Source organism: Scyliorhinus canicula, chromosome 10 (genome assembly GCF_902713615.1).
Source record: "Scyliorhinus canicula chromosome 10, sScyCan1.1, whole genome shotgun sequence".
NCBI classification, from domain to species: Eukaryota; Metazoa; Chordata; class Chondrichthyes; order Carcharhiniformes; family Scyliorhinidae; genus Scyliorhinus; species Scyliorhinus canicula.
This window is the reverse complement of record NC_052155.1, coordinates 80,856,287-80,873,376: the sequence shown is the minus strand read 5'-3', so window position 1 is coordinate 80,873,376 and position 17,090 is coordinate 80,856,287. Positions and strand designations below refer to the sequence as shown.

General features: G+C 51.0%; 1 protein-coding gene across 3 annotated transcripts in view; it reads left to right on the top strand.

Annotated features, from left to right (window-relative positions):
* The window catches only part of adcy8 (adenylate cyclase 8 (brain)), a 137,516-nt gene that overhangs the window by 36,178 nt on the left and 84,248 nt on the right, over positions 1-17,090 (top strand). For all 3 annotated transcript variants that reach the window (XM_038809229.1, XM_038809231.1, XM_038809230.1), the window contains exons 6-7: positions 12,030-12,188; positions 12,340-12,610. In XM_038809229.1, the coding sequence (XP_038665157.1) occupies positions 12,030-12,188; positions 12,340-12,610 (430 nt within the window). The remainder of the gene's footprint in view (positions 1-12,029; positions 12,189-12,339; positions 12,611-17,090) is intronic.

The window sequence follows — 17,090 nt, the reverse complement described above, 5'->3', positions numbered from 1 at the left end:
TCTTACCACATTTTTTAAAAGTGTTGGTTCCAGTGAGAAAAAACCCAGAGGATGTTGAGCATCTTTGACAAAATGTTTTTTTTCCTCATCATTCACGTGACTTTCTCCGCTCCGGGAAAACGTAATCTCTAGTCAGTGAGGTGTTCCTTTCAAACGCCTCCCCAGACCTTGTTGCAAATCCAGTTGGAGGAATGGCTGCCAGGAAGATAGCACCATATTTCACGGAGGGAGCCCTCACCAAACCCGTGGATGGTGTTGAGCAAAGGCATGACATCCTCTACCCATTATCATACAAGGTCACCACCTCCGCCTGGGAGGCAGTGGCTGTGATAGTGCGTGCCATCACACTCCATAAGAGGACAGGGAAACAGTGCCAGAAAAAGATGAATGACTTTCCCTATGCAGCCAGGGTAAGTCTGCTTCCTAATGTCTTCCACTGCACCCCTTCACACACCCATCACACCTCCACAGTGATCTCTCTCCCAGCCACCTCACAAATTCCCAAAACGTGTTATGGCGCCCTGCGCACCCACTACCCCTGCTTCCCATGGTATCCCAGTAGATAATCTGTTCCTCACAACCCCACTCCCGCTCATGTCCCATGCATGCCAGCCTACATCACCATCTGACCCGGGCAGGACCTCCATCTTCACTCACCCTATTTGTCACATTGCAAGACAAACGCGAGCACAACAAGTGTGAGTGGGCACAGCCTGCCAGTCATGAAAATTAAAATCACTTATTGTCACAAGTAGGCTTCAAATGAAGTTACTATGAAAAGCCCCTAGTCGCCACATTCCGCCGCCTATTTGGGGAGGCTGGTACGGGAATTGAAACGTGCTGCTGGCCTGCCTTGGTCTGCTTTCAAAGCCAGCTATTTAGCCCTGTGCTAAACCAGCCCCTATATGCCCGAGCTGAGATGCCTAATGCTCTTTGTGGAATGATCCCTTGAGCTGGCAGGTGAGGAGCAGGACCGTAATTGGGCAGAGGGCGAGGTGAGGGCAGCAGACAAAAATGAGAACCTTCAACACATGTAAACCATGGTGCAAGTCTCACATGAGTTAATGTTCTCCCATTTTTCACCCTCCGTGATGCACTGATGCCATCCTGCTTCCCTTGCAGGTCAGTCAAGCGACCAGGCCGGACCATCCTCACACCCTCTGGAGACCAGAGACTAGAGGCAGCTCCGAGTGGCCATCCCTGAGACCTGGATCGAGAAGACGTCTGAGATGTCACCCACACCCCCCACCAGCGCAGATACTCACACACCTTGGTGGGATTAAGTAGTAGGTAGACTTCTGGGTCACTCACTGGTGGGCACCACACAGCTGATGATCCACAGCAGGCAGGGGCTTCCCAGGGCTCCGACACTCGGAGGGATTCCGAAGCCCAAGATTCCGCTGTGTCCCTGGTCAATGATGTGCCCCTTGGTCCAGTCGTCCCAGAGCTGCTGGAGCTACAAAGGCAGAATCGTGAGCATCAGGAGGTGATGACAGCATCCCTCCTCGGACTTCAAGGCTGACTGGAGGAGTCCCATTCCTTCTGTCTGTGGAGATGGTGCCATCACTCCCAACATAACGAGGCCAACACTGCGAAGGTGGCAACCGCAGTGGGGACCTTGGCGTAGGATGTAGACTCTATTGCGGTGGATGTCCGTTCCATGGTTCAGCTTCAGAGGCAGCACGGTAGCATGGTGGTTAGCATCAATGCTTCACAGCTCCAGGGTCCCAAGTTCGATTCCCGGCTGGGTCACTGTCTGTGTGGAGTCTGCACGTCCTCCCCGTGTGTGCGTGGGTTTCCTCCGGGTGCTCCGGTTTCCTCCCACAGTCCAAAGATGTGCGGGTTAGGTGGATTGGCCATGATAAATTGCCCATAGTGTCCTAAAAAGTAAGGTTAGGGGGGAGTTGTTGGGTTGCGGGTATAGGGTGGATACGTGAGTTTGAGTAGGGTGATCATTGCTCGGCACAACATCGAGGGCCGAAGGGCCTGTTCTGTGCTGTACTGTTCTAAATTCTAAATTATGCTCTCCATGGCTGAGGGCATGAGCTCCATGGTGCAGGCACTGGTGGTAATCAATGAGTGCCAGTGCAAGAGGATGGTGGGGCTTCTGGATCTCACTCCAGCTGCCTTCTATTCCATGGAGGATCGGCAGGAGCGTAGTCTGGTGCCTTCCACCCAGGAGACCTTGGGGTGTCGAGCCCATATGACATCCCAATCCCACCTCCAGCCCCACACACCACGGTGGGGGGGGGGGACTGCAACATCCGTGTAGCACAAGAGTAGGCCTCAAGGTCCAGGCCCCCCACAAGACACCTGGCAAGGCCATCTCAGGTAACAGAGTGCCACCTTGACATAGGATCCTGGGGATAAACCTAGACATAGTGGGGGGGGGGGGGGGGGGTGAGGAAGAGTAAAAAATTAATGCCACCTAGTGTGCCTGAGTGAACCTAGGCACTAGTAGAGATAAATCACCATTCTAATAATGCTCTTGTATCAAAAATCACCTTGTTCACTCATATAGATCCTCCACGCTGACGTGTCACGGCGCCATACCCTGAAAACCCCCCACGCACACTCAGTGCTAGATCCCTGTAGAGTAAGAATTGCAGTGCAATATCTCTCCCACCTCTCACACTGACGATGCAGTAAAGATGCTCCACTGCTGACATGGGCCCCCCAGCACCACCATACACCCCAACCCCCATTCATGAAAGGTTAAACCACATCAACACGCAGGCCTCTCATGTCCGGCAGTATTATTTAGTGATGAGGATGCCAAGGGCTGCAAACACCAGGATCCTTTACCTCAGAGAGGCAGCAGTAACTGAGATTTGTCATCCAGCGTCTCTGAGCCCCATGATAAGCCAGTTCATTGGCAGCTCACGTTCAGCTCTTTTTCAGCCAGGAATCAGACACATCACTGGGGATGTGAGGAGCATCGCTCTGTCCTCAATGCAAGCCAGCATCATCATTCTCCCGCAGCGTCTGGCCAAACGCGTTAGTGCTCTGTCCATCAATAGAGCCACCATCTCAATGACCTCCTGCATGGACCTCACTCAGTAATGAGTGAATGGCAGACCCAATGAGAGAGGGCACCGTAATCTAGTCCGGGACGTCACCGAATTGAGAGTCAATGAGGGTGTCCCTAACCCTGTGACCCATGCAGGCCCTGGCCATTGCATGAGGAGGGCCTTCACCTTCACAGGTGTCCTCCTCGCTGTCCCCCTCAACATCCTGTTCATCCCAGGAGAAGTAGCGCTCCTCCATGTCCTCCTGGTCCATCTCCTCAACCGTTTTCAGTGCCAGGCTGTGCAGAGCGCAGCAGACCACTATGATGTGGGATACTCTCTGGGGCTGTATTGAAGGGCTCCCCCTACCATTCCAGGCACTCGGGCAGTCCAATCAGCTGCTCGACCAGCGCACGCGTTGACACATGAGCCTTGTTATAGTGAGTCCATGTGGGTGTTTGGAGTCACTGCACTGGTGTCGTCATCCACCTCCTGAGTGGGTACCCTTTGTCCCCGAGGAACCATCCCTCCAGCTGCTGCTCTCCCTCCAAAACGGCTGGGATCTGTGAGCGTCCCAAGATGTAATTATCCTCTAATGTTCCCCGGGAAACAGGCACATACCTGCATAATGTGCATTGTGTGGTCACAGACAGTCTGGACATTGGGGGAGTGGTATCCTTTGTGGTTCACAAATGGTGCCCCATGCCACTACGTTCTATGTTAGAATACCTTGGCTGATAGTGTCTCCTCCGAGGCTCTGCAATCTGGCTCCCAGAGGATCAGCGGGTTCTGCCTCCCCCTCCTCATTAAGGCGCTGATCCAGGTGGCACGCAGCAACACAACGCTGTTGCTCCTCAATTGCAATCAAAAGGATTTGCGGCTCAACAACTCCATAATTCTCTCAAATCAAAAACTGAGAGGAAGAGAATATCAAAGTGAGCAATGCGGACTCCTGACAATGTCCTGACCCACAGCCCTGTCAGCATCTGGGACGTCCACCCATGTGCATCTCCCTATGTGACTTTCCACAAGCCTCACTCCCTTCCCTGTCACACAATAGCCTCTTCCCCACATTTGCCCCTCTCAGCTCAACCTGAATGAAGCGCATCAATCCTTAAGAGCCCCAGCAGGTCGCATAGCTTCCCCAAGGGTGCAGAGTAAGGATAATTGAACGCATTCAATGGACCTGCATTCTAACCTCATGGGGGAAGAAAATGCTGTCCCTCGGCATCCCTTGAACAGGGTGATTGATGAGCAGCTTCACAATAATGCCTTGCATTAGGGGCCACATTTGCGGCACCTTTCTGTTACGTAGACATGAGTATGAGCCTTGGAGTTCAATGCTTGAGGGCTAGGCTTCCAAGGATTGTCAATTGGTGGCAAACGCACGCATTGCAATGCTGACTATGGCTGACTACTGTGGCTTCACAGCGCCAGGGTCCCAGGTTCGATTCCCCACTGGGTCACTGTCTGTGCGGAGTCTGCACGTTCTCCCTGTGTCTGTGTGGATTTCCTCCGGGTGCTCCGGTTTCCTCCCACAGTCCAAAGACGTGCAGGTTAGGTGGATTGGCCATGCTAAATTGCCCTTAGTGTCCAAAAGATTAGGAGGGGTTATTGGGTTACGGGGATAGGGTGGAAGTGAGGGCTTAGGTGGGTCGGTGCAGACTTGATGGGCCGAATGGCCTCCTTCTGCACCGTATGTTCTATGACTAAATTCACACACTTGACTTGTCAAGGGAGCTGATTCGGTAACTGGCTTCCGCTTGGGGCAGGCAAGGTGCACCTGATGCGTGTGAAGATTGCAATTAGCATGCCAACTTCATCATTAGAGGGCACCCTCATTCCTCCAGCTCTCATGGGCTGCGGATTAAACGAGTCTGTCAACTTGAACAGCCAGCTACCCAGACACTAATCCCTGACAGCCTGGCCTCCATTACTTGTGGCCTTGGACTTCCAACATCTCATTCCCTCTGGCTTCACAGTGCTGCCTGAGTGTGAGGGTTCATTCTCACTGCAGCCATCCTCCGTCTTCTGTGAGGGTCTTCAGGCCTCATGAGGCTGGAAAACACCCCTCCTCAGAGTCCCCCACTCTGCCCCTGGACGTCTCTCATGATACCCTACCCAAGTACCTCACAGTCGCCCCATTGCTGACCCTATGGTATCATCTGCTCCGACCCACTTTCCAACTGCCATTCTAGACCTCAGTGGTTATCTTACCACAAGCCCAGCAAGGAGGATATGGGAAGCGCTACCTGAAAACCAGCCGCCAGACCCCTTTAAACCTTGAGGCTCACAGACATGAAGGGCCGTGAAGGCCTGTGTGCCCCCACCCCTCGAGATGCTGATACTCAACCCTTCCGCCAGCTCCGAGTTGAACTTATCTGGGTCCCCCATGCGATAACCATTGCCCCCACTGCGACTGGCAACCTGGAGGGTAATGGTGACGTGAGTGCTCACCTCTTAAAACCCCTTTGGAGGTAAGGTTGCCAGGTTATCGTTTACATACTCCTGTTGTAAATTGCGTCAGACACCGGTGACCGATCAGTATTAATTGAGAGGGAAGTCCCTGCGGGAAAGCTCACTGCTGACATGGGGTGAATTCTCCGCCAGCGGGATTCTCCAATCTGCCAGCAGCGTACACCCGCCAACGGATATCCCAGTGGCGTGAGAGGACTACAATGGGAAATCCCATTGGCCAGTCACTGGAATGGAGGATCCTGCTGCCAGCGGAGGCACGCTGCCGAGATACCCTTGGCCGGGGGCCTGGAGAAGCCAGCCCGTTGTCTTCTGTCTGGTTGTGTTCTCTCTCCTCCTCCTGGAGTTGTGATTGGCTGTCTGAAAACAGAAAATCGGAAGAAATAGTTTAGTGCAAAGGAAGAGAAATGCAGTGGGTGCAAGAGGCCAATGGTCATTCTATCTGCAGCTTGCTCATCTCCCCAAATCTCAGGATGAAATTGAGCTGGGAGTTGACATAGGTTCTGTTGTAGTGAGCCCCATGTTGCTGAGAACCATCTCCTTTGTGGAGCTCAGGAAATGCAGGCGTCCTTGTCCACCACTGGTTCTGTTCTGCCTCTTTCTATTGTGTGCCACATTACGCTGCAAGAGAGAGGGAAGAATGTCAGTGATGATTTTGCACTGTGTTTGGGTGATGTACTGAATAGAGCTGAATGGCTGGAGCATGGAGCCAGTGGCTAGCAAGTGTGAATCTGGCCACATTGATAAGTTTGTGAGGGTCATGTGGAGTATTTGAAAGTTAAGCATGTATCCTGAGTGCCAGGGAATGCCGATGATTGAGTGATGGATTGTGTACATAGTGCAGTATGAGAAGTCGGTGTGTGGTGGGTCGAAGATGTTATATGAAGGTGCATTCACTGACCTTTACCACCCATGTGAGGTCATTGGACTATGTGGCACTGCTGCCAGGTCCTCATGTCCTAATGCTGAGAGTTGCCCTCCCATAGAACCTGCTCATAAACCCTTCTCTTGGCATCCCAAACCCCCTTAGAATCACAGCATATTTCCTTCTGGCCACCTCCATCACTAATACCTCCAATGCCACATCTGTTACACTCGTAATCAACCTCTCTCTGCCCTGGTTTTCCATTGTTCATGTTTTAAGTTGCAGCAATAGTATTCAGTGTTGCTTCCCTTTAAAAGGGATAGACTGCCTTTAAGAGAAAAAGTCTGGCTGCACCACATGCTATCACCATCCATCATCCTCTTTAGGGCACAGAGCCAGCTAGCAGAATTTCAGACAATGAGCCTTATACTGCAATCATGTTAATGAGCTGTCTGCAAGATGTTTACATCTGCACACCTCCACCAGAACTGGTATGGACAAGTCGCAAATTGATATCCCAATCTGTGATCAATAAGTCATAGAATCCCGACAGTGCAGAAGGAGGCCATTCGGCCCATCAAATTTGTACCAACCATCTGAAAGAGCACCCTATCTAGGCCCACTCACGTGCAAATCCATAACCCCACCTAACCTTTTGGACACTAAGGAGCAATTTAGCATGGCCAATCCACCTAACCTGTACATTTGTGGATTGTGGGAGAAAACTGGAGCACCCGGAGGAAACCCACCCAGACACGGGGAAAACGTACAAACACCACACAGACAGTCATCCAAGGTCAGAATCGAACCCGGGTCCCTGGTGCGTGAGCAGCATGGCAGCACAAGGGGATAGCACTGTGGCTTCACAGCACCAGGGTCCCAGGTTTGATTCCCCGCTGGGTCAGTGTCTGTGCGGAATCTGCATGTTCTCCCCGTGTCTGCGTGGGTTTCCTCCAGGTGCTCTGGTTTCCTCCCACAGTCTAAAGACGTGCAGTTTAGGTGGATTAGCCATGATAAATTGCCCTTAGTGATTAAAAAGGTTGGGAGGGGTTATTGGTTTACGGGGATAGGGTGGAAGTGAGGGCTTAAGTGGGTCGGTGCAGACTCAATGGGCCGAATGACCTCCTTCTGCATTGTATGTTCTATGTGAGGCAGCAGCATTAACCACTGTGCCACTGTGCCAGTTCAAAATAAATGCCAATTTTTAGAGCACGGTGCCTATTTTTCTCCTTCTCCTGTGAATTCTTTTGATATTAAAGGTGCAACGTAAATACAAGTTAAAATGAATGGAAACAAAAGTCAGACTGATTCTGTAATGAACAAATGATCTGCTCTGTCAGGTTAACATCTCACCAATGAAGTTGCAAATGATTCCAATATGGACATATTATTTTAGTGCATAGGTTTGAAAGGACTAGATTAGGCAAAGAAAATCATGTGAGAATATTTAAAATATTTATATTTGTTCCGCATTGCCAGCTTTTCCCCCTCTGGTTCTATATGCCAAAGGCTTATTTATGTGCTATGATTTGTACTACTCAGCTGAAGTGCAGTCTCTAAATATTGCAAAAATTGTTGTTAAAAGCTTTTCAGGATCAGGTAACTGAATGTGTTTGCAGAGATGGGCTATGTGACTGCTAGCTTCCATCAAGTTGAGACACCTTACTGAGGCCTGCACAGATAGTGCTGCTGCTCACACCCATAGTTGTTGGATTGGAAGAAGACAGTTGTCTGTAATATTGACTGAGATTTAACCATGCTCTCTAGAAAGGAAGCGGTGCTTAACAGAAACAAAATGTCACCATTATATGTTAAGTAGCACATGCAACTGGTTAAAGCAATTTTTTTATTGCCATGGTTGGCTGGTTCAAAATCCCTCGTGTCTTCAAAATAAATTGATGAGGTTTTGCTGTCTGGAATGGTACAGCAGATTACTGTAGGAAGAGGACACTCAATGCTGAAATACATGACTACATTTTCTGCAGTAAATATTCTGCACTTTGTTAACTGCATTTGTTAAAAGAAAATTACGAAAGACGAGCCTAAATTCCAAATAACTGAGATTAGAAGAAAAAGTAGAATACTGTGAATGTTGCTAATCAGAAATAAAAACAGAAGATGCTGGAAGTTCTCAGCAGGCCAGGCTGCATCCGTGGACCATAAGGCCACAAGATGTAGAAGCAGAAGCAGCCCATTCGGTCAGCTCTGACATTCAATGAGATGATGACGGATCTGATACGATAATCCTCAACTCCACTTTCCTGCCGTATTCCCAAAACCCTTGATTCCTTTAGAGATTTAAAATCTGTCTATCTCAGCCTTGAACATACTGAACAAGCCAGCCTCTACAGCCCTCCACAGAAGATTGAGAGAGATTACGGTACATTTTCTGCATGAAATGAAATGAAAATCACTTATTGTCACGAGTAGGCTTCAATGAAGTTACTGTGAAAAGCCCCTAGTCGCCACATTCCGGCGCCTGTCCGGGGAGGCTGGTACGGGAATCGAACCGTGCTGCTGGCCTGCTTGGTCTGCTTTAAAAACCAGCGATTTAGCTTTGTGAGCTAAACCAGCCCCCATGTGTGCAGCGTATGATTTTAAAGCAGGTGTGCTGTGCACAGATGCAAAATGGAACCTTAATGAGAATGGTGTTAAAATTCTTAGCACAAGGCATCAGGACCCGATGGGTTCCCGGCAGACTTCTATAAAAAATTTGCGCCAGGCGTGGCTCCACACCTAAAGGACATGTTCACGGACTCGCAAACAAGGGCTCACTTATACCCAGAAAGAATAAAGACCCAAGGGAATGCGGATCATATAGACCCATTTCGCTGCTGAACGTAGATGCAAAAATGCTTGCAAAGGTCCTGGCCAAAAGGTTGGAAGGCTGTGTACCAGAGGTGGTCGCAGAGGACCAAACAGGCTTTGTCAAGGGTAGGCAACTCCCTGTGAACATTAGGTGGCTGCTGAATGTCATAGTGACCCCCACCCAGGGAGAGAGCACCAGAGGTGATCACCTCCCTGGACGCAGAAAAGGCCTTAGACCGAGTCGAATGGAAATACCTCCTCGAGGTACTGGAACGGTTTGGGCTCGGAGCGGGATTCACCACCTGGGTGAGACTCCTAAGGTGAGTGTTCAAACCAACGCCACCAGCTCTGAATACTTCCAGCTGCAAAGAGGCACAAGACAGGGCTGCCCCTTGTCCCCACTCTTGTTCGCACTAGCGATCGAACCGCTGGCGATAGCCCTGCGGGATGCAAAAAACTGGAAGGGCATCCAGAGAGGAGTCCTGCGGATGACCTGCTCCTCTATGTCCCGAAGCCGCAGGAAGGACTGAAGGCAATCATGCAGATCCTGAAAGTGTTTGGAACCTTCTCGGGCTACAAACTTAACCTGGTCAAAAGTGAGACATTCCCAGTGAACCCAAATGGGGGAGGGGCAGAGCTGGAGGGGCTCCCATTTAAAACGGCCCAGAACAGATTCCGTTACCTGGGGATCCAGATAGCCAGAAACTGGACACAGATCCACATGTGGAACCTGACCAGCCTGGTGGAGGAAGTAAGAAAAGACCTTCAACAGTGGGGCTGACTCCCTCTCTCCCTGGCGGGAAGAGTGCAGACGATCAAGATGAACGTACTGCCAAGTTTTCTCTTCCTGTTTAGATCCATCCCGATCTTCATCCCCAAGGCCTTCTTCCAAAACGTATAGTTTAATCATGATGTTTGTGTGTGTGTGTGTGTGTGGGGGGGGGGGGGGGGGGGGGGGGGGTGTGAGAAGGCAAGAATTCCCAAACCAGCACTGCAAAGAAGGAAAATCAAAGGTGGCTTGGCATTACCAAACCTGCAGTACTACCACTGGGCAGCAACGGTGGAAAGAGTGAGGGGATGAGTACATGAACCCGACTCAGAGTGGGTACGGAAGGAGGAGCCTCCAGGCCCTGGCTACAGCAGCGCTCCCATCCCCCTTGACAAAATACACACTGAGCCCAGTGGCAGCGGCCACGCTCAGAACGTGGGCTCAACTGAGACAGCACTTCGAGATAACTAGGATGTCCCCCGTGGCTCGCATCTGCGGCAATCATAGATTCCCCCCCCCAGCCATGCTGGACACTACCTTTAGGAAATGGAGACGGGACGGGTGCACACTGACGGTCAGGGACTTCTATGTAGAGCACAGACTGGCGACACTGGACAAACTGACGGAGGCGTGGGAACTGCTGACAGGACAGGAAATGATACACCTGCAAATAAAGCACTTCCTCCGCAAAGAGACAGTAGGATACGCCTGGGCCCCGGAGACCACACTATTAGAGGACCTGATAAGCATAAGCAGCAAAAGAAGGGGGACGATGTAGGAAAATGTATGGACAGCGACTGGATGGAGCTCAAACACCACTTGACGAGACCAAGTGCAAATGGAAGGACGAACGGGGGACAGAGGTGGGGTGGGGACTATGGAGCGAGGCACTGAGCAGGGCCAACTCCACCCCCTGCGTAAGGCTCAGCCTCACACAGTTTAAAGTGGTGCACAGAGCGCACCGAACCAGGACACGATTGAGCAGGTTCTTCCTGGAGATGGAGGACAAATGTGAGGTGCCAGAGGGGCCCAGCCAACCACACCCACATGTTTTGGACTTGTTCCGAACTTGCTGGGTTCTGGACAGCCTTCTCCAAGGCAATGTCCAAGGTTGTGAGGGTGGAGCCGTGCCCGAGAGTGCAATCTTCGGGGTATCGGAGTAGCCAGAGCTACACCTGGAGAAGAGGGCCGACACCCTTGCTTTCGCTTCCCTAATCGCACGCCGGAGAATCCTGCTCGGTTGGCGATCGGCAGCACGACCCACAGCTGCAGACTGGCTCGCTGACCTTTGGGAATTTCTCCACCTGGAGAAGTATGCTATCCTAGGGTCAGAGGAAGGCTTCCTAGATGCTTGGGGGCAGTTCGTCAGCCTGTTCCAAAACCCGTTCGAGGCCAGCAACGATGAGTAAGATAGGGAAACGGGAGAGATAGGAAGAAAAAGGAAGGACAAGGGGAAAATAAGGATAAGGAGGGAACCAAAGGAATGGGCAACCTGGGGGGGGGGGGGGGGGGGGGGAGGAAAGAGAGGGGGAGGAAGAGGAAAGGCAGGAAAGTCACAAAAAGGGAATAACGAGGGAGGGAGCAAGCACCCCCCCCCCCCCAATCACAGGGGAAGCACAACCGAAGTTAACGGGGGAAGGAAAGGGGGGGGCAGAGAGGGGAGGGCACAAGGGGGCGGGAGGGGGGGCAGGAAGGGGCGGGCACAAGGGGGCGGGAGGGGGGCAGGAAGGGGCGGGCACAAGGGGGTGGGAGGGGGCGAGAGAGTTGGGTGGGAGGACCCACAAGCCGAGTCAGAGGGCAGTAAAATGTATATCGGGTAAATTAAGGGAAGGGCAGGATAAGCTTTTCTGTACAACACAATAAATTAACACGGCAAACAATGTATATAACTGTTTGTAAATTTGGAAAATGCCAATAAAGAGATTTAAAAAAAATAAAACTTCTTATCACACACATTCTCAGCATACAATCGTTTAACATATTGACTTAATGAAGGTGTTATCCCCATTTGTTTTTGCACAACACAATGTTTAAGGTTGCAGCAGCTTGCTTGTCTTAATGTTTGAAAATTTCTCAAACTCTTTTATTCTTTTTGTCTGGGTAGATATGTGAGAGTTCACACGAAACATGAGATTGATATGCGCATAGGAATCCACTCCGGATCTGTGCTTTGTGGAGTGCTTGGGCTTCGGAAATGGCAATTTGATGTCTGGTCCTGGGATGTTGACATTGCAAACAAACTGGAGTCTGGCGGAATCCCTGGGTAGATATCATGACCTTTACACAAACCATAAGCAATTTATTCTTCCTCTAATAATAAGTTTAAAACAAATGCTCTTGTTATTAAGGTTTGCGGGAGGGCTGGTTTCTTGGTGGGATTTGAATGTTTTTTTCTCTCACCTGTTTATTTGCAGGAGGATTCACATTTCTAAGGCGACTCTGGATTGTCTAAATGGTGATTATGAGGTGGAAGAAGGGCATGGTAAAGAGAGAAATGAGTTTCTGAGAAAACACAACATTGTGACATATCTGATAAAGCAACCTGAGGAAAGCCTTTTGACTTTGCCCGAAGACATTATGAAAGAATCCAGTACAAGTTCTGACAGAAGAAATAGCGCCACAACATTCACTGAAGGTTCCTGGAGTCCTGAGCTTCCATTTGATAATATTGTTGGAAAACAGAACGTAAGACAACTTTTATCTGACCTACCTTCTCAGGTGTTCATGAATTAGTGTCATTCATATAAAGGAGTTGTTTACTGATCATTAGAAGTGATAGTCTCGCTGTGCAATCCTGCTACGATCATCATGCATTCACTTTCTAAAAACATACCCTTCAAATGTTGCATATATGTAACAGTTCATACAATGGTACAATGATTGTTTCCTCAGTAAGTCTCAATGCTTTCAGGTAGTCATCAGGCTTTACCAGTACAAAGCAGTTTGTCCTTGTGCACTTTCTGTAAACATTTTATGACATGGCGTCTGGATAGCATGGTATTGAGTGGATCTGTTATGATGTGCAAAACATTGTAGTTATGTGGGACGGGCTGGATAGGCCAATGTGTCTCGTCCTGACTGTGTGTCATTTTCCCCTTACAGCTCAGGCAAGGCTTATAGTGCAGGAGTTCGCTGGGGACCCCAGCACTGAGGCATCTGTATGAAAATGAGACACCTAATACATTGCCAGGCTCAATTCTCCCTGTGTGCCCTGGAAAGCTTGCAAATATCGCAACAATGTAAAAAGGGCCCCCTTCTATGGTACATTGATGGTCTATGGCAAGAAAATTATAAACTTTGAAAGAATATATAAATTTAGAGTACCCAATTCTTCTTTTCCAATTAAGGGGCAATTTAGCATGGCCAATCCACCTAACCTGCACATCTTTGCGTTGTGGGGGTGAAACCCACGCAGATACAGGGAGAATGTCCAAACTTCACTCAGGCAGTGACCTGGGGCCAGGATCGAAAATGATAAACTAACCGAAATATTTTTCTTGTTTCTATGAAAATATAGGGCATGTTGTGCTCCCGCTTGAGTGCAAAGCGCCGGAGAATGCTGGAAGAGGCCTGCATCGAGCCTCCCGACAGGCTCCGCGCCTCCCGGGATTCTCCGAAGTCCAACAAGACTTCAAAGTTGGAAACCCGCCCCAACGGCCGGGACCAAATAACACTCACGGAAATAGGTTGTAAAGCTACTCATGCAGGATCACGCGCCCTCGATTCTCCAGCCTCTCATGTAGGCTGCAGCCGGGCGCCAATCAGTGCTGGTCCACACAAATGTTGACCAGACAGAATGGCACCCGGGGGTCTGCCGGGCCATCAGGGACCCCAGGCTGGTCAGGATAAGTGCAGGGTGACCCCTTGCTCCCCTGGATCATGGACACTTTGGCAATGCCCAGCTGGCACCTTGGCACTGCCACCCTGGCACTGCCAAGTTGCCTGGATAGCACGACCAAGCCAGCAGGAGCACTGCCTCGGTCTCAGGGTGACAGTGCAAGGGTGCCCAGGTGCCATGGTGGCATTGCCAAGGGCCAGGGGGGTATGCCCATGAAATTAGGGTGCAAGGAGGGTTTAAAGTGTGGGGGAGTACAGGGCAGGTAAATAGGGGCCTCAGGGAGGTTGGGTGGGAGTCCCAGACGTGAGGGGGTGCTGTAGAGGGGCTTGGGGGGGGGGGCCTGAAGAGCGGGGGGGGGACCCAGTTACCCCATAGCAGGGTGTCCTCACTTGGGGGTGTGTGGAGTAATGTTGATGTGTGTGGGGGGGTGACATTGCCCATGGGTTTGGGGGACCCACAAGGTTACTTAAAGATCAGGGCACCCTTTCAAAATGGCGGGTGGAACTCTTGAATTCAGCCCCCTTAGTGCTAAAAAAAAATTTGAAGTGTGGGCTAATCCGGTGAGAAAGCCCCCAGGACACAAAAAAGTGACTAAGTGTCATTGAATAGCGGTGGGGAACTCCCTGAAAAACCCGCCACAAATTAACTGAGTTTTTGGGGAGAATCGTGCCCACAATCTTGCAATTTTGTTATCAGAGACATTAGAAAGCAGTAAAGGACTCTACTGAATGTTCAGATTAGCAAATTTACTTTCCATTTCACCTTGTTGTTCTGAGATTTAGAGGGGACGGGTCAGTAGCGGTGGTTTTCCATAGGTGAAATCTGGATAAACGGGTTTCCTTCAGATCCAGCCAAAATCAGTGCACGATCTGGTTAGTATTTTTTGCCTTTGTTATCCAGATTAAAAGGCTGTGTACTTGTGGGCCTACAACATAAGGCTGCATCCATGGACTTAAAAGAAGAGAGCAAACAATAGGGAAGGCCAAAAAGGAAGGAGGGGGGTGTCATGGCGGGGAGATCTGAGATTTGTGTGGGTGAGATTGGAGGCCATGGGCGAGATTCTCCCATATGGGGAGAAATCGTAAGGCTGGCGTCAAATCCGGGCGGGTTTGACGCCAGCCCCCCCTTCCCGACCGGGAACTGATTCTGGTCCCCGGTCGGGGCTAGCAGCCCGACGCCGTAAACTCCGGCATCACGGGCTTAACGAATTTCGTTAAGCCCGCTTGCCAGAGTTAGCGCCGGCTGACGCGTCATATGACGTCAGCCGCGCATGCGCGGATTGGAAGACTCCAACCCGCGCATACGCGGATGACGTCATCGCGTATTTGCGTGAAACCCGCGCATGTGCGGGCCGGGATGCCCCTCAGCCCTCAGGAAGGACAAATAGTGCGCGGGCATTGGGCCCGCTGCCCGCGATCGGTGCCCACCGATCGCGGGCCCATGGCAACCTTGGCACGGTCGTGGTACTGCCGTGCCAATCGGTGCCATGGTTATAAAAAGCGAGAGTTTACGGCCGTTTTTACGAACGGCCAGACCAGGTGTGTTTGCCGTTCGTAAAAACAGCCGTAAAGGGCTGGGAACTCGGCCCATCCATCAGCTGTGAATCGCTGCCGGCCGTAAAAAAACAGCGGCAGCGATTCGTGTCGGGAGTTGGGCGTAGGGGGGGGGAAGAATAGCGGGAGGGCGTCGGAACAGCGTGGCCGTAAAATTTTACGAGCCACGCTATTCTCCGCACCGTCGGGAGTGCGGAGAATCTCGCCCCATGTGTTTGGGGGAGGAGTGGGTGGAGGAGATTGGAGACTGGCGTCCAGTGATTGGAGGGGGGGAGTTGACAGGGTGATCAATGGACAGTGCCAGGAGATTGGAAGTTGGTGTCAAGGACAGGAGTGATTAGTGGTAGGGTAGCTAAGAGGAAGGAAGAATAAGGATTGGTAAAACAGGGAGAATAGGGATAGAATCAAAAAGGCCAGGACAGGGTGGAAGTAGGTTAGCTTGGCAAACTGAGGGGAAGCACTCCAGCTCTTGCTTCCTCACAAGCACCTTACCCTTCCACACACTAGTCCTCATCTCCCTTTAGCTGTTGGCTTTCCTGAGGTCTGGTTAATTTTCCCCTCAATATTGCTGTATAATGTATGGATTTGTTGCAGAAATGCTTGATAGTTGTGGTTAAACCATATACAGCTTTCTGAAGGCTATATTGTAAGTCAAAATTAATAATTTCATTCCCAATAACTGGATGTGTCCAGTTTACTTCATTAAGTGCATTGCCATATTAGTGAGGAGACTAAGGGCGCGATTCTCCGCAAAGGCAGAGAATCGTGAAGGCTGCCACGAAACCGGCCGCGTTTCACGGCAGCCTCCGCGCCCCCTCCCGGGACCCGATTCTGCTCCCCGGTCGGGGCTAGCATCGCGGCCCCGTGAACTATGGCATCGGGGGCTTAACGAATTTCGCTAAGCCCGCGCGCCAAAGTTAGCGACGGCTGACGCATATGATGACGTCAGCCGCGCATGCGCGGATTGGACGACTCCAACCCGCGCATGTGCGGATGACATCATCCGCGCTTATGTGTCAGACCCGCGCATGCGCGGTCCGTAATGCCCCTCAGCCCCCCCCGCGGACTTATCCTGCGGGGCGGCGGAGGGAGAAAGAGTGCGCGGGAATCCGACCCGCTGCCCGCGATCGGTGCCCACCGATCGCGGGCCCATACCACCCTTGGCACGGCCGTGGTGCAGCCGTGCCAATCGGTGGCATGGTTGTGCAGAACGGCACTTTGCGGCCGTTTTCACGAACTGGTATAGCAGGTGTATTAAAAATCGTGAAAACGGCCATAAAGGCCTTGGAAATCGGCCCATCGGCCAGGGGAGAATCGCTGCTCGCCATAAAAAAATGGCGAGCAGCGATTCGTGTCCGGGGGGGGGGGGGGGGGGGAGAGTAGCGGGAGGGTGTCGGACCAGCGTCGCCGTAAAAATTTGCGCCGCCCGCTATTCTCCGCCCCGTCGTGAGTGCAGAGAATCGCGCCCTAAGTTTTTAAAATCCAATTCTTAGGATCCCCTGAGTCAGTAGTTCTCAGCCAAATTTCCTGGGGGTGAGAGGCACAATGGGTTTTTCCGACACCTCATTATGCCTCCAGGCAGATTAACAATGGAGTAACTATAATGCCCATTTCTCAGAAATACACTCTTAATGCAAAGAAGCTAAGATGGTCACAGGGGCTACGTTGGTGCAGAGAAGGAATTTACACAAAAAGACCAAAAATGGAGTTAGCAGAATGGCCTGAGAGGAATTCACATTTAGGTTGATCTTCTGGGGAGATTCTTTAATTTGAA